Source organism: Aulonocara sp. 'chitande type north' Nkhata Bay, linkage group LG22, assembly GCF_057382095.1.
Source record: "Aulonocara sp. 'chitande type north' Nkhata Bay isolate Kocher_YH1m ecotype deep benthic linkage group LG22, A_spYH_male_GT1.1, whole genome shotgun sequence".
Classification (NCBI taxonomy): domain Eukaryota; kingdom Metazoa; phylum Chordata; class Actinopteri; order Cichliformes; family Cichlidae; genus Aulonocara; species Aulonocara sp. 'chitande type north' Nkhata Bay.
Window position 1 is genome coordinate 20257962 of NC_141364.1, and position 21092 is coordinate 20279053.

The 21092-nt window shown below is 43.7% G+C and overlaps 2 protein-coding genes across 6 annotated transcripts in view; both read left to right on the plus strand.

Moving 5' to 3' along the window:
• The first annotated feature begins 179 nt into the window (after positions 1-179).
• yrk (Yes-related kinase) lies at positions 180-16636 on the plus strand. Of its 3 annotated transcripts, XM_086281013.1 has the most exons (14): positions 180-725; positions 7327-7370; positions 8646-8885; positions 9062-9164; positions 10671-10769; positions 10910-11013; positions 11130-11279; positions 12207-12371; positions 12947-13102; positions 13733-13912; positions 14632-14708; positions 14801-14954; positions 15115-15246; positions 16091-16636. In XM_086281013.1, exons 3-14 carry the CDS (start codon positions 8669-8671, stop codon positions 16297-16299), a joined length of 1746 nt encoding a protein of 581 aa, XP_086137139.1. In that variant the 5' UTR covers positions 180-725; positions 7327-7370; positions 8646-8668; the 3' UTR covers positions 16300-16636. The 3 variants fall into 3 exon arrangements, with proteins under 3 accessions (XP_086137139.1, XP_086137138.1, XP_086137137.1); XM_086281012.1 differs by lacking the exon at positions 12207-12371 and having other exon boundaries at positions 192-725; XM_086281011.1 differs by lacking the exon at positions 12947-13102 and having other exon boundaries at positions 204-725.
• Positions 16637-18602: 1966 nt separating this feature from the next.
• Positions 18603-21092, plus strand: part of ahdc1 (AT hook, DNA binding motif, containing 1) — a 19642-nt gene continuing 17152 nt past the window's right edge. For all 3 annotated transcript variants that reach the window (XM_086280744.1, XM_086280745.1, XM_086280746.1), the window contains exon 1: positions 18603-19156. The gene's annotated coding sequence lies outside the window, so the exon portion shown is untranslated. The remainder of the gene's footprint in view (positions 19157-21092) is intronic.

The window sequence follows — 21092 nt, forward strand, 5'->3', positions numbered from 1 at the left end:
TGTCCGATTTCTGTTGAAATATGCAGATCACAGACAGAAAGGTGCCGGCACAGTGAGCCGCCACACTCCCAAAAGCATCTGCTGCACTTCTGCCTTCTTGCACGCGGATGTCACACATCTTATTCAGTCTTCCTGTCGTTCACACGAGTTGGCTAAACGTGTAGCGCACCACCTCATCTGAGCATCGTCCGCACGAAGAGACTGCAAACACTCCCCCAGCTGTGTGTAGGATACACTGTTGAAGAACCGGAGCGTTTTATAATCTCTCTCTTTTTTTTTTTATCGCATTCTTTCGAGATTACAAAACAAAAATCTTAAAACTTTCTTATCGGTTTGCTTTATCGTGAGCTCAATTGCGCGCGCATTCCTTTAACGTTTTAACCAAGCTGAGCTCGTGACCGTAAGCTCAGTCTGACGCCATAGTTACCGAGAACAGGCTCCTATGTATCGTTTCTGTTAAGCGTAACGACACTGTTGAACTGTCCGCTGCACGCACTCTCTTCCTATGTGGGGTGGACCTCGCTGTGCGCGTGAAGTTCATTCCGAGCCTTCCGGCCGAGGCGCGCGCTTGCCTCATCCTCTCGCTCTCAGGCAGCAGCAGCGCGCGGCTCTTTCACTCCCGTGTGTCCCCTTCGAGTCTCCCACGGACAGCGCTCTCGCTTCACCCACCTCCGTCCCCGAGCGTCCCGACTCGAGGATTGTCCGGAGTGATTTCTTTTTGTCAGGTAAGTTTCTGCTCTCTGTTCCAAAGTAAATATCAGAGCGGTGTAACACATCTGGCTTACTGTGTTTGAGAGTAAAAAAACAAAAAGCGAACAAAAAAAATGAAAATAAATAAACCAAACAGGTGCTTTACTACCAAATTGTGGGGTCATTCAACAGGTGGGCTGTGCGTCCTATTTAAACTTCAGCCCTATATGTGAGTAAATTCGCTTGACTCGAGACAAAGTTCAGCTGTAACGACTTAAAAGGATGCGAGCTGAATGCCTAAATAAGTAGAATATTTTCCACTTTTCTAATGCCACAGGGCGCTGTCGTTGATTTTGAGCTTCTGGTGAAAATTGAGAAACGTCGGTATCTGTTTGAAATAAAAGGAAGTTTGTCTACTTGCTATGAGAAGTTAATCAAGTGTGGGTTTACCAGTAGCTTACTTCCACTCTTCAGATGTCACAGAGGGTGATATTTAGAAATCAGACTTGCTAATAGTGCAATTTTTCTTTCTTTTTTTGCAACAGCGGAATTTACCAGAGAAATTGGTCCTCTCAAATGGATCATTTCCAGTATAAGACCTTAGTTATTGCCCTTTTAGCTTCTTCTTTTTCTTTAATAACGGCTTAATAAATCATACAGGCTCTGGATTTATGGTAAAACGTGCCTGGATAGGGTTCATCATTTAGGCCTAAACCCAGAAGAGACTGTTAAACATTCCTTCACTAAATGTGACTAATTGGCCACATGCCTACAGGAAACCACCTTGAGGAAAAGGTATAAGAGGTTTCTGTGGCTTTATCATAGCCTCATTGTTGGAGGTATATGCCTTTTTTTTTCCACCCCAATCACTGATCGGGAAGCTACAGATAGGTAACAGATTACAAATTAAAACGTTGAAATATCCGCAAGGGAGTTGGCCAGAAATCTTTTAGGGGCTGGACAGGGAGAAACAGGATTAGGCTGTCCAAGGCTGGACTTCATCACTTCCTGTTTCTTTACCAGGTCAGTTCCTGTCTTTAGCCTTGGAGCAAGGCAGGAAGGAAAGGGGCGTGGATGCGCTTTTTAGTGAGAAGTTTAGAAAAAGACATAGTCACATCGCACAGCTTTCTTAAGGACCGGAGAAGGGCCGTGACAGGTGAATACTCATACAAGATGAGGCCTGCAGCCTGATAGTCACACACCCCTGCACCCCTGCGGCGGTGTGGTCGAGTTGACAAGTTTCTGTACGTTTTCATCCATGCCGTCATCCGAGGGAGAGTCTTCATGATGAACCCAAAGGACCAGACAGTGATGCTCTATTTCTTAAGAAGCAGGCTGAAAGTGTTCAGCCTCAGTGCACGCAAACGCTCATATATGCCTCCAGCCGAGCCAGCTCGGGGCCTCTGTATCTGGAGGATATGATGACATCATGTGGAAACAGGACATCCCGATAACCGAGGCACCTTACTTTTCCACTGCTGCCTTCCAGCTCTGTCTCCCTGTGTTTAAGAGTGTGTGTGTGCTATTGTGTGTGTATGTGTGAGGGTTCAGTGACAGCTTGTTTCCCATTGTCCTATCATTCCTGCCCCACTCACACTCTGCATCCTGTGGAGTTTCCTGCCCATGGGTGAGAGAGTCAGTGGGGGGAGAGAGAGAGAGAGCGAGAGAAAGGTGAAGTGCAAGGAAGGTAAAGAAAGAGAGATGAGGGAGAAGAAGGGTGGAGGCAGTCTAAGATTGGTGCAGAATTGGTGTAAGAATACGAAACACCGTGTGCATGTATGTGTGTGTGTGTGTTGCTACAGTGAGTTTTCCCGCTGGGAGCAGCTTATCTACAGTCCACTGTTCAGGAAAGGGTGTGTCCTTCAGATTTTAGATGTTTGTGAGAGTGACGATGGTGGTGGAGGGTGATGTTATTGTGATTCTGTAAGAATGCAATGAATGTGGTTTTATTTGCTTCCTTTAATTGTTCCGAGTGAACACACAGCAGATCTCCATTTATCAAAAGTAAAGGTGACCGTACTCAATGAAGTGTGACTTAGTTTTTTCAGGTGCTTGCAGTTTGACTACATTATATCCACTGATTCTCAGATTAACATTCTTAACTTAATCTCGAAGAGGAGACATTTTGCACATAAAGTTTACAGAGTGCTCAGTCGTCAAAGGAGCTTGCAGTCTGTCACATTTGGTATTTATTTTGCTGCATGTATTTTTAGATGCCTACGCATCTTTGCTTTTACTCGTCTGTCACGTAGACAAAGAAAATTCAGTAGTCTGAGAAAAAAAGGCAGAGAGAAAAAAAAAAAGCAAAAGTAACTTTTGGGAAAGAACTCCAACCACCATATCTGGCAAATACCATGCATTGCTCATAGCATGGCTAATCTCATCCCATCGGTGAAGCGCGGTGGTTTATTTTCAGAGGCAGGAACAGGGAAACAGAATTGAGGGAAGAGTGAACGTAGCCAAATGCATAGGGGTCAGTGGAGAAACACCATGAGACTGGGCCACACCTTTCAGCAAGGCGACGATCTGTATGTCTTACAAACTGGTGGAAATACCCCTTTTTCTTTAGTTTGTGGCATAATCACGTATGTTTGTGTAGCATGCAGGTCTGTGGAACCACAAAGACTTTGACTAGCATGAAGCTGAATGGAATATAATGGACAAGTAAGAGCATTTTATTTGATTTAAGCAAGGCCTCTTAAAATAAAATAAGAAACTCAGAAGATTTATTACACCACATTATGTTGAGAGCTGAGTATACCTGCTCAGTAGTGGCAATAAAGAATGCGAATACAGGCATCTGTCTCTGTCCTTGGTTGGTCGAGCTAAGCTCAGATCTAAACCCGCTGAACAGCTGCAGAGAAAGGTGAAGATGCCAGTTTGTGGATGCAGCTCACTCTGCTTGCAGAGGTCTCCCAGGAAGAGCCTGGAGAGACTTACCCTGAGGACTGAAAGCTGTAATTTGAATACATTTGCAAGAATTTCTAAAAAGATGCCATTGACGTCTTTTACATCGTAAAATGTCGAATGCAGGAGTATTTTTACAGTCTGGTTTCTCCCACTCTGTTTACCTGAAGGTTAGTTTAAGCTAAAACAACAAAAGCAAGACCCAGAAATGCAGGTACGCAGGTTTTGAAGTCCTATTTCCAAGATTTATGTCTCCTGTCTGAGACAATGGAGATGAATGAAATTTAATCAGCAGTGCTCACTGCAGTTAGAGCTGGCATTAAAAAGTCATCAGGGATTCCTCTTGTTGTTGTTTCTTTTAAAAAAAATTTATTGTCGACCTTTTTTTCTTTTTTTTTAATGAAATCAAGTGAAAACCGTGTGTAACGAAACTGTACCGTTCCAATGATCGAGAGGGGAAATACGGGTGTTTGGGCGAAGTAGCACATGAAGTGAGTGAAAAGAACTCGAGGATTTTAATATCTGAAACAGATATCAGTGATTAGCACATGGTGTAAAAGGCCCCGCTATTGTAGACAAACGTATCACAAACCAACACCGCGCTTCTCCCCACCAGAGGAAGTAGCTTCTCTTTCACAGAGTTTTATTATAGTGTCTTCTGTATGTTTGTCAGCTGCTATTAAAAAAATCCGCTTTGACATGCAGCACCCAGTCAGATGTTTAGTTTTGACACCTGCGTTTTTTAAAAAGAAGATGCAAAAAGAAAGTGCACTTATAGGATGGTCAAATGTGATGTGCTATGTGATATCAGAGTGTGGCATTTTGTTGAGCATAAGGTGAAAGGTTTTGTGTCTGCACATATGACTGACCTACTGATAATAATCTTGACACACATCTGGTAAAAACTGCAAGCCGTTCATTTTACAGCTGTTTCTTGCGTCTGCCGTCTCATTTTTTCATTATGGTGTCAAAGAGGAACTGGATTGTTTGCTGGATCGTTACGCATGCTGGTGTTTAGCGCACTCTCTGCTTTTTTTTACACAAGTCACGACATATATGCAGGGTATCAGTTTGACTCTGCAACCCCCACCTCACCACTCATTGCCAATACCACCAAACACCCACACTCATAGTCTGCTCTAGTACCTTCATCTACCTAATGGTAGACTGAAACCAAAACCCTGAATGTTATCACAAGGCAAAAACAAAAAAAAACAACAACGAGGAGGAAATACACTCGCATATGGGTTTGTGTTTAAATCTGTATCTTGACTGTGTCACTTACTGGTATGTAGGAGCACACTTGCGTGCCTTGCACCTCACTCTAGGCTGTGCTTTGTGCCGTGTGACCTCCACAAGTGTGTGCATGTGTTCTTTTTTTGTTTTTGTTTTTTAAATTAAGGTGTAAAGATGTACGGTCCTGTTAATAATCAGATGTTATTCTATGTGCAGAGAAAATGGCGGATGAGAGAGTGATTATCTAGTTGAGAACAATGGGTTTTGCAGCCGCCCTGCAAACACTTCCAGAATGTGAAAACCTATCTGTTACTGTATCAGTTCAACCTGTGGTCATCTGTCAGTCTTAGACATGCAGAAGAAGATGAGGTGAGGGAGAGGGCGAAATGGAGATAAAGATGAAAGGGAGAAGGGTCCTTTTGCATCCTCTGCCACTTCTACTTTCTGTGGACTGTCACAAAGAAAGGAGAAGCTGAAGGGAGGGTGAAGGGAATAAGAATGAACGACTGCTGTCGGAGGGGTGTGGGCATGGAGTAGACAACAGCAGCAACACAGAGGAAAGTCTGGGTGTGTGCACTGGGGGTGGGTGGGTGTTTGTGTGTGTGTGTGTGTGTGTGTGTGTGTGGACTCTGTCCTCAGTTTCCAGGAAAAGGGGGGAGCGATCACAGGGGTGGACAGGAAACTCAAACAGGGCTAACTTCCTGCAGCTCTCATGATGGCCAGCCTGATAGTGAATAAGTGTTTGTGTGTGTGTGTGCAGGATTGTGCACACATAGAGGCTTTGCGCGCTTTCGCTTTGAGCGCGGTCGTCTCGATGTAGGTTAGAACAGCTTTTGCTGCTTTAAAGATGGAGAGGTTTGCTGGGACAAACTTGACGCTGCTCACTTGGACCTCTGGTGTGTTTTCTGTAATGAAAGTAAATCACCTTTTTTTTGCTGCTGATGCTGCTATAACTTGTATTGTTCTCCCTTTGTGTGACTTCCCCCACATTCCTCAGTAGGTGGGGTGGCTGGAGCCTGGAGCTTTTTTCTTCAAAGGTTGCCAGTTTGTATCCCGTGGCCATTGTGTACACAGTTATCAGACTGATAGCTACACCTAGCTGAAACTAATGAAGAGGTCTACAACCGCTCTCAGAGAAAACTAGTTGATGTGAATTATTTCATAGTCTTTTGAAGGCAACTTTGGGCACCACTGTTTAATCTTTTGACCACCGCATAATAACCAAGAAGGGTAAAACAAACAAAAAATTGCCATCTGAAGGGACTTTGCATTATATGACACTACAAAGATAAAACTCTCTTATTAGTGCGCTTTTATTGAGAACAGGGAGAAAAAACTATGACCAGGATGTGTGATGGTGGCCATTTTCTTCTAGTTGACTTGTAAAGAGAAAACAAGAACATGAAAAGCCCGACTGTTTGCTTTATGACATACAGTCCAAAAGCTAAAGCTGTCCAGCTCAGTGTAAATTAAATGGTTCCTACAAAACACTTTTCTGCTCCACACAACACGTCTCACTCACACACAGTCTTACAAGCACGTTTTCCTGCGCGCTTTCTATCTAATATTCACATCAGGAGAAACTCAAAGTTGAGTACCAGCAGACTAGAACAGCCAAGGATGGAACCACCAACCCTCTCTGATTAGGAGGTGACTTGTCCTACGTCCTGAGCCGCCACCCCAAAAGGAAACTGAATCTGGGACAGTTTTTCTGTCTTCTTTTAGTTATTTTGTGGCATTTAATGTGTTCTTTGTTCATTGACCTCCGCTACCTCTTTAATTCGGCAGAGGTTTCATATTTGGAAAAAATGACGACCTCTCGATAATCTCTGCTTACTCTCTAAAAAGGGAATAAGCATATTTCCCAACTTTTGAACCAAGCTAAGCAAAACTAATAAACTGCTGAGTGGTTCATTTAGGTTTTCCTAAAGAAATGATGTTGGAAACAACCTAATTTTTCACGTTTACATTCCTTTCTATGATGGTTTTTGCTTTGGCAACGCCTGACAGTTAGCTGGAAACTGGAAGTCAAGGTTGCGTACATTCGTGCTAATCAACACAAAGGCATTTCGCACTGTTACAGACGGTCACTTTGTGTCAGTTACTCTGCTGTAATCCTGACATTTATGGGCTTATTTCATCACATGCTCGAACAGAGAAAGCAGGCGTGTTAATGCGCATGCATACACTCACACTCACAGCTGTTGACCAGAGAGAATGGCTGAATACCCTCTCTCGAAACAAGCAAAAAGGGAAGTGGCTAACCTCACATCTCTCACTGTCTATCCTTATCTCGAGCTGTCTCTGACTCTTCTTTCTCTAACCTCTCTGCCTCCTCACTTCTGCCTTCACACATCTCTTTATTCATGCTTTACCGCTCTCGAGGCTTTCGCTCACATTCTCCCCCACCTTTTCTGCCACTCATCCTCCCTTTGCCCCGCTCTCTCATTCCAGCCCTTGTCACTCACCTTTTCCCTCTTTTTTTTTTTCCAGCTGCGATGGTGATTGACAGATGATCTGACAGAGGAAGACATCAGGTGAGAATAAGTTAACTTCTCCTTTCCGCCCTACCTCCACCCCTTTTTCGCTTTCTTCCTCCTCTTCCTTGTTCAGGGAAGTTAAGTTTTATATTAAAATTTTTTACTTCTCTCTTTACAGTTCTCCATATTTTTTTTAACCCCCTGTATGCTGATTTGTGTTGGTTTCACTTTCTACTGATTTGTGTTTGAAGTCTTAGCTTGTATAAAAAGATTGTGGAAATTATGTAGGCGGACTTAAATGTGGTCTGTCTCTTTGAGGGCTTTTCAACGTATCGCTGGTATTAGAGATTGGTGAAAGTTTAAACAGGATTTGTGTGCAAAATCGTCACAGACGTGCGTATCTACCCGACATGCACTGACAGCCGTGTAATGCAACAAGAAAGTAGATGCTCGTGGTACGCGTCATATGTCAATATGGCGTTGCTAGCTTCAACGTTATCATCGTTATTAGCGCTGCCTGCAGTGCATGCATCAGCGTAAACAAGATGGTGCTATGAAGTCAAATAGTGTAAAGTGTTAAGTAGTGCAAAGGCAGTAAATATAACACCAGGTTTTTCCCTTTTTAATATGGCGTCATCGTAACGAGGTCAGAACAAGCATTTTGAGTGTAAGAGCATGTAGAGGTGCATGAGTAGACGACTCTGAAGGGGAGATGAGCCACATTTTAAATCGAGTAGAGTTTTTGCTTTTTATGGGCACTATTTGGGAAATTTAGGATCGCACCTCTTGGGTTTGCTTGCTTAAACAGTATAAGCTGTCTCGATGCATGCCCAGTCATCTATGTAAAGCAAATCCAAGAAAGTTGATTCTGTTCATCTAGATGTGGCATTTTCAGTGGGATAAAAATGTTTCGGCACTCATTCAGGTGGCTTTATAATCTGCTGTATCTGAATTTTTTTTTATTCCATAAAAATCAGCATCCATTAACAGGCAAGCTTTAGCAAACTTTACCAACAACAAAAAAAGCAAAATGTTGAGTATTCTGAGGGGATCAAACACTTTGGCCATGAAAACCACAGTTAAGGTCCCAGTCCTCCTAAAGGCAGCGAGAGTCTGCAATGCCCACTTCCCAGGACATCTGCCCTCAAAACGCAAAAAACTCTGGTCTAGCCTTAGCAAACCTTTTCTCTTGCACATATTCACAAGAATGCAAGAATTTTTTTTAAAAGAAATGAAAAATAATGAAAAGAAAAAAGAAGATTTTGACTTCTCACATTAAAAAAAAGTTGTGTCTTGTTACTGTAACGCTGCTTTGCTGCGTTGCTTTCACAGACGCCGTCTCCGTGCTGGTTATCATGGGGTGTGCCTGTTGCAAGCAGAAGAAGTCTGCCAAAGAAGCAGCAGACATAGCAGATCTGTCTCCTAGCAACGCAGGTGGGAGCTCCGTGGCCTTGAATCAGGGCCGATACTGTCCTGACCCGACTCAGACCATCCCGGACTTCAACAAGGGCTTCTTGTCCAACAGCGCATTCCCCAACACCAAAACCAACCAGCGGTCAGGAGCCATAACAGGTAGAGCTGAGCCTGTGTGTGTTTGTTTGTGAGAAAGATGAATTTACAGTCCCTCTAAACAATTAACATCGTATTAGCCCTCCTGCTGTTTTTCAGTCTATGTCTGCACTGACATATTCAAAAGACCTTGACGATACCGTCCAATCATTCTCTTTCTTGTTTGAACACATGTGCAGGTGGTGGAGTAACTCTCTTTATAGCGCTGTACGACTATGACGCCCGCACTGAGGACGACCTCACTTTCCAAAAAGGAGAAAAATTCCAAATTATTAACAACACGTGAGTATACTTTTTTTTTTTTTTTTTACACATTGCTTTAATGAAAAACAAAGCGGAAAAAACCCCACATAAATATATCTCCATCATTAAGAAACACGACAATCTGTGTCAGGAGCTCATGAAACAATGTTAATGTGATCTGTGTTAAAGGCGTTAAATTAAATCACTAAGGACTTCTGAGAGGTAATTAATTTTGTTTGCATACATTAAATACCACAGGCTGCAATTAAATACCACCCATTAACACCGTGAACTGCCAGAGGTCTCAGCTGCTGCTGGCAATGCTGACAATCTTTTGTTCTTGAAAAAAAAACAAAACCCTTTGCCCTGCTCAGAAATCCCGAATCCCATTTATATGATGATTTACATTCAGACGGGAGTTTTTGGGGTTTCTTTTACCTAAGTTCACACCTAAGCTGCTAATCTTCTTTCCGATCTATGCTTTTAGTTTTGCTTTTAGTTACATGAAGATCATTTGGTTTGCTAAAAAAGGCTAATTTATCTTCCCTCAAGAGGTTATTTGCATTTTTCACTTCATCAAACATAACCACAGCTGCTCCCAGCAGGCATTCACTACAACTCAAAAGTTTGGGGTAATTTAGAATCGTACATTTTTTTTCAAAAGTAACATTGATGAAAAATGTTTTAAATGACAATAAATGATTAATAGAGTCACTATTCATAAATTAATATCTGTTTTTGAACCTACTTCGCCACCACTTCTGTGTTCAAGTGTTTGTGCTTGTGTTAAAAAGCCTGTTTCGGTACTTTTAGCACAGCCCAAAATAACTAGAAAAGCTAATCCGCTTCAGCGGTCGTGTGTTTGATTAGTATCACAAAGGGAAGTTTCTTTCTGACACATTTCTGTATTGTTGATCTAAGAGGAAAAAAATCAATGATGTGTAACACACTGCTTCCTTTCAAAGAACAGGGCAAACTACCTTTGACCAGAGTGTTAACAAATGAAAGAAATGTGAGACTGCAGCGCATAACTGAACAAGAAGTAAAGTACGTCAGGGTCTCTAGTTTGAGAAAACGATGCCTCGTATGATCTTGGCTGGCAATATTATTACACAGTACCTGTAAGAGCCATATTGTGGTGTTTTGTAGAGGCAGTCGTACACACTGGGGTATAAAAAACTTGAATTTTTGGTGTTTCCTGCTTGGAATCACCTTTGTTTCTCAGCATTGCACTCTGAGAGAGGGTTTTTTTAAGGGTTATATATACATATGGCAACTGAATTGAACCCACAAAGGTCGCTGTTTTAGACACTTAGCTACCGGGGTTATATAGGTTTTTTCACCAGCACAACATAATTAGAATGAAGGTTTCTGTAGTGGCTTTCTTATTAACTGCCATTTATTTCTGTTTATTTTCATGTTATTTTGCATAAAAGCTACAGATCTTTCTTTCAAAAACAGTGACATTGCTCAGTAACCGAAAACCTTTGAGCACTGGTGTTTTGCAAACGATGAATTTTACATGTGCGTGTGTGTCTTTTGTAGAGAGGGCGACTGGTGGGAAGCTCGCTCTCTGGACACCGGCAACTCTGGTTACATCCCCTCCAACTACGTAGCTCCAGTGGACTCCATACAAGCCGAGGAGTGAGTTCACAAGCAGTAGCACATGCCCTGTTTGAAGCGAGCGATTATGCTGTGTGATTGACATGTAGTCTGAAGGCAGAGATCAAGCGAGGGTTTGCCATTTTCTGTGGGTGACCTGTGTGATGTTGTCGTGGTGACAGGTGGTATTTTGGGAAGATGGGAAGGAAGGATGCGGAGAGACAGCTGCTGGGTCACGGCAACCCAAGGGGAACTTTCCTCATACGAGAGAGCGAGACCACCAAGGGTGAGATGGCTACACACACACACACACACACTCACTCACTCACTCACTCACTCACTCACACACTCACACACACACACACAGATCTGAATCCTCTCCCTTCTCCCGCCTCTCTGCAGGTGCTTACTCTCTTTCCATCCGTGACTGGGACGACAACAAGGGAGACCACGTGAAGCATTACAAGATTCGTAAGCTAGACAATGGCGGCTACTACATCACCACCAGATCACAGTTTGATACCGTGCAGCAGTTGGTCGTGCACTACCAAGGTAACAGAAATGCAGGAAATGTGCACTCCTTTCTGCCTTTCCTTCGGAGTGTGAAAGCATTCTTTTGCTTTTGCCTCTTCGGCTTTAAACCTGCATCAGCAACATTTACAATCTCATTCTGTTCTGTGCCACTCAAATGCTCATAATTAGAGCATTTGAGTGGCACAGAAAGTAGGTGCAGTAACCAAAGTACTGCACACGTGCAGCACTGTGGTGCCTCCATTTTTTTGCGGCTTACGTTGCTTTACTCTGCAGATTCGTGTTTTGAATAAAAATTAATGATGGATATTAAGCTTTTAATATGATTGTTTTACCAACTTCCTTATCAAGTTATCAAACTGAGGTAAACCTCAACAGCCGCAACATTAAAATGGAGTTTACACTTTGGCGTTTCATAAAAATGACGTACTATGTTTAAAATACATTTTGATATGCCTCACAGTTAGGAAACTTGTAATGATGTGTTTGTGAGACATGGTTAATCATATTTACTTTGTTAAATGTATCTGAGTGCTTTAACCACTGATCACTGCAGACTTTTTAACCTTTTATTTAGAGTTTGTGTAACAAGAAAGGCTCACACCCTGTACTTCCTCTGTCAGTATAAATCTGCCCCCTAGTGGCTGCTACTGAATTTTTTTTTTGCAGTTTGTGATAATCAGAAGCCACCTGACAGTTTTATCAGCATAACTCAAGTGTCCCTGTTTTGCCTTTTTGTATCTACACATGCTGCTGCTGTTCAGAGTGTCTGTTTATGTCTGTTGTGCTGAATTTCTCCTTGCGCCTTTAGTTTTCGGTTAAGTTGTCAATTGCATAAGCGCATAAGCAACCTATCTTGTTCTTCCTTTATCTCTGCACCTGCTGTTTTCTTTTCCTCCTGTTTCCTTTTTTTTTGCCTGCCTGTTTGTCTCTCCCTCTCGCTCTCAGAGAGAGCAGCGGGACTGTGCTGCCGTTTGATTGGCAGCTGTAAGCGGGGCATGCCTAAGCTGGCCGACTTATCAGTGAAGACCAAGGATATGTGGGAGATTCCCCGTGAATCTCTCCAGCTGATTAAGAAACTGGGCAACGGCCAGTTTGGAGAAGTCTGGATGGGTAGGGCCAAAGGGGAGGGGATGCGTGTGGGTGAGAGGAGGCGAGATAACAACAGATGCACACCAGAATGAAAACACATTAAAACTGCAGCAGTCACATATAACACGTAAGCGTTTGTTGAGTTCGAAGAACATCAGTAAACATTTCTGGTGTGAGGAGCAAACACGGTAAAGCCCTGTGATCTGTGTTTCTTGCTCTCTTCCTGTATCTTCAACAAATACACCTGAGGATCAGACCACACAGACGTAGGAACGCACACATCATTGTCAGATGTAGTCTGCACCTGTTTTTACATTTTCTGAGGCAAATACTTAATAAATTTTTTCAAAAAGTGTGTTTTACATCCAGGTGTGTAAAGTTGTTCTCCTCGTCCCCTGTGACTGCATGTGCATGTTTCATCATCTCACTTCACCTCTTTGTCACCTCTCCCACCCACCCTTCTTCCTTCCATCTTTCCACCCACCACTTCACCCCCTTTTCTTCATCCATTCTTAACCCCCCCCCCCCCCCCCCCCCCCATCTCCACCTTCTTGCCACCTATCTCCTCCTCCTCCTCCTCTTCCTTCCTTACTTAGGCTCTAATGACGGGCTGTGTTATTACCTGACAAAGGCCTGTCCCAACTCCACCCCGCTCACCATGGGTCTCGGGCGGGACGCCTGGGAGGTACCGAGGGACACGCTGGCCCTGCAACAGAAGCTGGGGCAGGGCTGCTTTGGGGACGTGTGGATGGGTGAGACCGACGCCGCCAACCTCTGACACCCTCTAGAGGCACAGAGGGAAAGCTGTCTGTCATTGTCCTTTGTAGTGTCTGCTGCTGTCCTGTGGCAAACATTGTTGGTAGCACTCATTGTCTGCCCTGTTGATGGCCATTTATGTCAGTGTATGTGAGATAGTATGTGTATTCCAGTTGAATTACCTGGCATTGCCAAAAAGATGTTTTTGCATTTACACTTACGGAAATTTCTGTCAAATCCCAGCGTTTTGGCTTTCTGAGCCGTGCAGAGTTTCTCCCCGAGGCCCGGCCAAGCTCTGTGTCTGTCCATGTAGCTCAAGTGCTGCTGGTTTTGACGTAAGACCAGAACCTCCCCCTTCCCTCCCTCTTCATCTCTCTCACACATCATGCATGCTCTGTCATATGCATGCAAAATAGCCTGCATGTTGTGTACCTGTTGTCACACATACAGATATTTATATCAGGCAGATATCTACATCTGTATGTGTTGGTGTTTGTGTTGTCATATTTGTTGGGTACAGTGGATGTACAGTATATGCACCCTTCCCCGTGTCACACTGACATAAAGACAGGTGCATTCGTCCAGGTTCTGAGGTGTGCGCTAACACACGCTTTTCTGTATGCCAGGCATGTGGAACGGCACCACCAAGGTAGCGGTGAAGACTCTGAAGCCAGGAACCATGTCCCCCGAGGCCTTTTTGGAGGAGGCTCAGATCATGAAGAGACTCCGTCATGACAAGCTGGTGCAGCTCTACGCCGTTGTGTCTGAGGAGCCCATTTACATTATCACTGAGTTCATGAGCCAAGGTATCAGGAAAAGTAAAACCGCCACGTGTGGTTGACACACTGTAGATATGAAATGCTGCCCTTACAGCAGGTAGAAACCTCAATGAACATTTGAACGCCCCATAAATTGGACTGGCTTTTACTTCCCTAAATGAGGTGACAAACCTCTGAATTTGTCATCATAATACACCGACAGAGCAAAATAATATACAGATATTACCAGGATAAACGTATAAACAAATAACAATGGGTAGATTTCTTTAATTAAGTGCAGTAGTTCTTGGGAAATTAAAGCTGGTTCTCAGAAACTCCCTATCTAGTAATGAAATCTTTCTAGTAAATAAATAAATAAATAAGTAGACCACACTTCCAGACCTGCACTAATAATTATTTTTAATTGGATGCCACTCTAACTTTCATCCATCTTTCAAAAGGACATTTTTCAGATATCCTGCTTGCTTGGCATCAAACAAACTACCAAGAACAAAAACCTAAGCAGTCACCAGCGAAGGCTTTCACGCCACACAATAATGAATTAGCAGAAGGGATGGTGACTTAAGGTGGCACTGTGTGAAGTGGAAGGTCAGAGTTAAGGGCCCCCCCCCACCCCCTTGATTCCCCGATAAACAAAACGCAGAATCCCTACCAAAACCAGATTCTCTTTATTTTTCTGGACCGCAGCAGGTATAAGAGTCTGTCGTGATCCCACCTGTACCTCACCTGTAACTTTTTTAATTTAGGAAGTTTGCTGGACTTCTTGAAAGATGGAGAGGGGCAGAGTCTGAAGCTGCCTCAGCTGGTCGACATGGCTGCACAGGTGAGTTATAGTCAGGCACACTGGAAAAAAGAAAGAAAACAGCTTATAATCTACCACAGGTCTGAGCACCTGTCGTCTGTGTGGGTGTGCAGATTGCAGCTGGAATGGCGTACATCGAAAGGATGAACTACATCCATCGTGACCTGCGAGCAGCCAACATCCTCGTTGGAGACAACCTGGTGTGCAAGATCGCCGACTTCGGCCTGGCTAGACTCATCGAGGACAACGAGTACACAGCCAGACAAGGTAGCACGATGTCACATTAACTGCGTGCGCCTAAGAAAAAGAGCCACACTCGCACAATGCTGTGATTAACAGTTTCCTTCTGCCTCCATGTCTATATTTTTATACACAACCTATCCTAATTATATGATTATGCATCTCCACTGTGTTGCCATGGTTTCAGGGGCGAAGTTCCCCATCAAGTGGACGGCTCCAGAAGCTGCGCTATATGGACGCTTTACTATCAAGTCAGATGTCTGGAGCTTTGGCATCCTACTAACCGAACTCATCACTAAGGGACGTGTGCCATATCCAGGTACTGCTCTGTTTCTTAATTCACATGCAGCAACAGGTTTTTCCTTATCCACAGTGAAATTCCCAGGGGTTATTTTTCATCTACATTCTTAAAATTTTTTATACACTATCAACCATCTGGAAAAGCAGTCTCAAAGAAACCTAATCGCAGCGGATGAATGAAGAATATCTCTAAAGAACCTGCTAACCTCTTGTGTAAACTAACATGCAGCTTATGTGCTTCCCTGGTACTGTATGTACCACATGGAAAAACCAAACGGACAAAACATTTATATTTAAAAAAAAAAAAAAAGAAAGAAAAAAAGAGAAACCAGACAATTACTGCCAGTCTGGCTGTGATTACAAACCTCTTATAGAGGGCTGTCAAAAAGAATAATTTGAGACTAATTGAAGAGCACTAATGTGAGGGGATCATAAAGTTCTGTGACTCCACTCGTAAAAATTTAAAACCATTCCTGATTGAAATAACAGGTCCGTAATGCTCACTGGATGCCCATCAGTGTGCCTTTAAACTGAATTTTGCGTTGATGAAAAAGCTGAAGTTGCCGGGGGCCCACAAAGATTGTTTTGGCACGTGTCATGGTTCAAATTCAGAGGGCTATAAAAGTCCTGAAATACTGGGGTTTATACAGTTTTCCAAAATATACAGACCCCCCCAATGGACAGACCTGTTTCACTTTAAGACCATTCACATCTACTATGTAAAGAATTCCAGATGTTTATGCACCATTTATAAATTACAATACTGGAAGTGGTCAGATCTTTATTTTCTTCAGAATCCATTGGCACTTTTGTCTCTCTCTCAAACGCCAACATTCCCGCTCTCTGCCTATGTCTCTTTTTAGGAATGAACAACCGTGAAGTGCTGGAGCAGGTGGAGCGGGGCTACCGGATGCCTTGTGCCCCGGGCTGCCCGACCTCGCTCCATGAACTGATGCTGCAGTGCTGGAGGCGGGAGCCTGATGAGAGGCATACCTTTGAGTACCTCCAGTCCTTCCTGGAGGATTACTTCACCGCCACAGAGCCACAGTATCAGCCCGGAGAAAACCTGTGACCGGCACACGTGTAGGGCAGGCGTGACAGCAATACACTGACGGGCACGCTGTAGTACTCATACTCATGCTCTCAGGGTATTTGACGTGCATGTACCATACAGGACACACACACGTACACACACATATAAAAGATTCATATTATTATTACTTTGTTGTAACTGTTTAAAGACAGTTTCCCCTCTTCTGTCTTTGTTCACTGCAGTCTGTTCAGGACAGATCAGTTAGGCGTGTTGAAGAGTTGGAGCTCTTCTGGTCAGGCCTTGCAGTAATGTTGCTTCACTGTGTAACCATGACAACAAGGAACTGAAAGAAGATGTAGATGGCTGTGTTGGGGTTGGGGGGGTGGGGGAGTCGAGTGGATACATGATCTGTTCAGCTGCCATATACGTTCAGGTCCTTTGATTTCTCTTTTTGAGAGGAGCTAGATTTTACTTTTCGCCTGAGATAAATATGTTGTAAGAGAAAGAACCGCAGGTGCAACAGGTGATTATCACGCATTGCTTTAAACAGTCTCCAAAAGCAGTCGAAAATGAACCTCGTGCCCCTATGTGGTCACTGAATAGATTATGTACATTGTGTACTAGGTTCTGTGCTAACTGAACAGAGATCAGTTTTTATCTCTTTCTGATAAAAAGAGCTGCTGAACTGATATCAGAGTCATGCCTGTTTCCTGCTTTCCACCCTATCGCCAATGTGTGCCTTTAAACTGGTCAAATGACTGTTTTCAAATAAGTACCTTTAAAACTGTGCTATGAAACTTTGAGGGATGGTCAGGAATGCGCTTTATTTGTCTGATATTTTGTATGGCAATTTTGTATGGATTGTCTCTTTTGTTTGTTTTAATTTAACTTGGATATATCTGTGCATCACAAAGATTTCTATATCTAGTTAACATGTATACAATTTTCATCCTTTTGGGAGGGCAGGGCAATATGGTATCCATAACAGGGGAAAAATATATCAGAGGACTGTGGAAGGATGGTGTCTGAAATGAATGTAAGCTTCATGATGAGATTCCCCTGTCATGTCGTTGTAATAAAGATCAGATATCTTTTTTTCGAACATGTCTCTGATTATGTGTGTGCTTGGACACTTACACCGTCATGTCGTCACACTATGTCTTTTTTTATATGCATATGTAAAATGACATGATTAAAAGCAAATTTCGAGTTACTGTCAAACTTCTGATTGAGTTGAAAGGCAAATTTAGTTCTTTTAACTATTTAACTTTATTAATTTGGCAACTTCTAGATTCAAATTAAAAACAAACACTACACTGAGACATTTTCCTTTCACTTTATTATGATTTTAAACACACGCCGAGAGATTTCGTTTTTACTAAATGGGCCTACCAGTTTATATTATTTCCACAAACTGCTTTGTAAAAGGTCTACAATCACAGGTGAAAGACACAAACATAACTGTGTAAATAAATATATCCACGTGATCTGCAAAACCATTGTTTGATATGTGAATACAGGACTAGAACAAATAGTTATAGTTATAAACTTAATGGGTATTAAACAAAATATTTGTAATGTGCACATTTTATTGAGCAAGGTTAATATCAATGTAGAGTAAATGCATGGCAGTCTTTTGCAGCGTGTTCATTGTGGATGTTATCACTATGACAATGAAAATACCAACCATCAGTCAGCCTCAGCGGCTGTGTAATTGTTGCATCAGCAATTCCCCTGAATTTACCAAAGATTGTTAACGATTTCCAACAAAGAGACACAAAAATGTTTGAATAGTTTCTAGAAAAGTGATGAAGGAATGAAAAAAAGAAACCTGATACTTGCTATGAGTCATTCAATGGATAACTCTTGATCCAGGAACGTATAGTGGATCTGGAAGATACTATGATCAGTAAATCTTTATTAATTCCTTCATTTGTTTCAGTAAATCAATTTAATTTCACATTAATCCATTGCTGATTGTTATAATATTAGTTATTTACTCTTTACTTTGGGATTCCTTTACCAGTGCCTAACGTTTATGCATCACCTGAGTATGATGCTGTACTTTACTTCATATTACTTGAAGCATTATCTACCACAGAGCCCTGAATAAGCTGTTATTAGAAAGTTATTAATAACAAATGTTTCATAAACCATCGGGTCTTTATTTATTAATAAAGACCCGATGGTTTATGATATTGTTGCTGCTGTTTGCGCTCTCTCTAACGTCACCGTGACTCGCTTTCTTTCTTCAGAAGACTACTGTTCCCATAGTTCCAGAGGTGTAAAGTAAAGGCAGCTACGGGTGCCCGGATGGCTTTGACAGTCAGGCACGTTGGAGAGGCACAGCCGAGACCGGAGCGCACGAGAGACAGAGAGCTGGAATTGCAGAGGCAGAGACGCACGGGCGCACGGTCGATTTTCGCCTCCCGCATAGTGGGGAGTCCCGCGCCTGTCACCCCAAACCGAAGCACAGTGTTCGCAAGCGGCTGTGTCAGCACCTGAATTAGAAAGAGGACGGTGAAGCAGCACCCCTGCTCCTTATTTTTTACATTTTCTCCCCTTTCTGTTTTTTTGCTTTCCCGTCTTTTGTGGTGCAGATATTGATGTGAGCCAGAGGAGCGGTTTTTCTGTTGAGCCGCTCGAGACGGTGGCGCGCGGCGGGAGAATACAGCGTTTACATTGATGTGGGAGGACTATCTCCTTCCGACACGGGGAGCTGAGATGAAGGGGGAATGCTGTTCGCTGACGGCTGCAGCCGTCAAGGCAACGGCTCCGTGACCCGGGCGGGAAGAGGAGTGAGCGCCGCCGCCGACAGCTGCGCGAGCCCCTAGCCAGCGTTGACACCGCAACAGCTCCAGCGGGCAGCGCGAGCCCCCAGACTCTGTGTCCCTTGGTGAGTGCGCGACCTATGTACAAAACATTCAAATTTTGCTCGCCGTCCACTCAGCCAGCTGTGCTGCGCACCTCTGGCTTTCTTTCTGAGTTTTAAAAAAAATGTTTTTCTTACACTAACCTCATCGGCGCAGTCACCTGGACGGAGCTCTGCATGCGTGCCGCTCGTGCTGCTGGGTCATCTGGGCTTTACTGTGGGCATGCAGCGTGTGTGTGGTTAGACCTTAAATGATGATGTTCAGACACACGCGCGTGCGCTCACACACACATACACACGCGCGTGCGCGCAGTGTAGTTCCGTGCGTGAACCCAGTGTACCCTCACCTATTTTTCCTCACTATTTGCAAGATTCTCACCTCTTAGCCTCATTATCACTGAATATATATGTACAGTGAAGGTAGGGCAGCAGTGTACAGTAGCACCCCGGGTACTGTCACACTGCTGACACACAAACACAGACCCACACACACATATGTTCTCTTCTGTTCGTTTAATGTCTGCACAGATTTTTACCTGTGGGTCAGCTTGATTGGACTTTTCTAATATCTATATATTTACATATCAGTGTGCATGTAGTACAGATGTAGCTGTGAGCACAACTCCTGCTGGCGGACAGATGTTTTTCTGAAGCAGAGCATCCATCCAGCCCTCTGGTTTCCTTCTCGGCAGCCCCCCAGATCTGTCACGGCAATAAGGCAGGACGCAGCAGCAGCACATCCTGCAGTGGCAACAGAGGCAGTGTGTTGGAGACAAGGCATACTCATGGTGGTGATTATCAGCTCTTGTCTGTGGTTTAGTAGAAAAGGAGGGAGGGGGTGCAAAGAAAAAAAGGAGAGAGAGAGGGTGCAGAGGAAGTGCAAGAAAGGAGAAGAAGAGGGGATGAGAGAAGTCAATGTCAGTGTCTGGGCAGTGACAGTTCGTTATTTAAGGGCCCCTCAGAGACGTGCACAGGCTGCCCTAGTGCAGGTGCTGTTAGTATGCAGAGTGATGCTCTGTCTGTCTGTCTGTCTGTTTCTCACTCACACAGTCTCACTCTCTCAGTGGCTGGTTGAAGAGTGAGTTCTCTTTTTGGCAGGTCCACTTGGACATAATGAATAATTTCAACCCTCTGAATGCTGGAATGAAAAGGAAATGGCCTTACCTTGGCATTCAGCCGCTGTCTGTCAGACTTGTCTTGAGTGCATGGTAGTGTGTGTGTGTGTGTTTGAGAGAGTGAGTGACAAACAGAGGGAATGTGAACATATAACAGCTTAGGCCCATTGTGCTTCCTACCTGTGTGAGCGGGGCTAGTTGTCATAGCAACGGCCTTGTAGCTCCGTTGATGTTCCTCCTGTCCTCATTGGCAGGGTCAGCGCACCTAACACACCACATCTCGTCTCAAATCTGAGTGTGTGTGTGCTTTGGAGGTACCTTTTGTTTGTGCCTTGCTGCAGTTTGTAGGCGTATAGGTTGATGGCACAGACAAGTCAGTGTGTGTGTGTGCGTGTTTTGAATGTGTGTGTCTGTGTGCGTGTAACAAAGATACACCCTGCTGATATGACAGCCGACAGCTCAACCAATCACCTGTTTCCTCTCTCTCTGCCTATCAGCATGTGAGGTTGCCATAGTCAGACGTCCCCTTGATATGGAGGTCGTCATGGAGATGGAGAAGACAGAATGGACGCACATATTCACCTATAAGCGCACGCACACACACACGCACATAAACACACACACACAGGGCATGGAATGGTACAGTATAGCCACTGACTTCCACTGATTTCTCAGTGTCTTGGCAAGTTTTGAGCTAAGCAGGATGGTGCAACCTGTTGAATGGAGGTTTTGATGCATCAACTCTGCACACAGGGCTTTTCACGTCAGAGCCAGGATCATTGAGTAAAACTCTCTGTGGTCTTGTGACAAATCATCTGCTTAAGTTGAGCCGCACACACAAATCG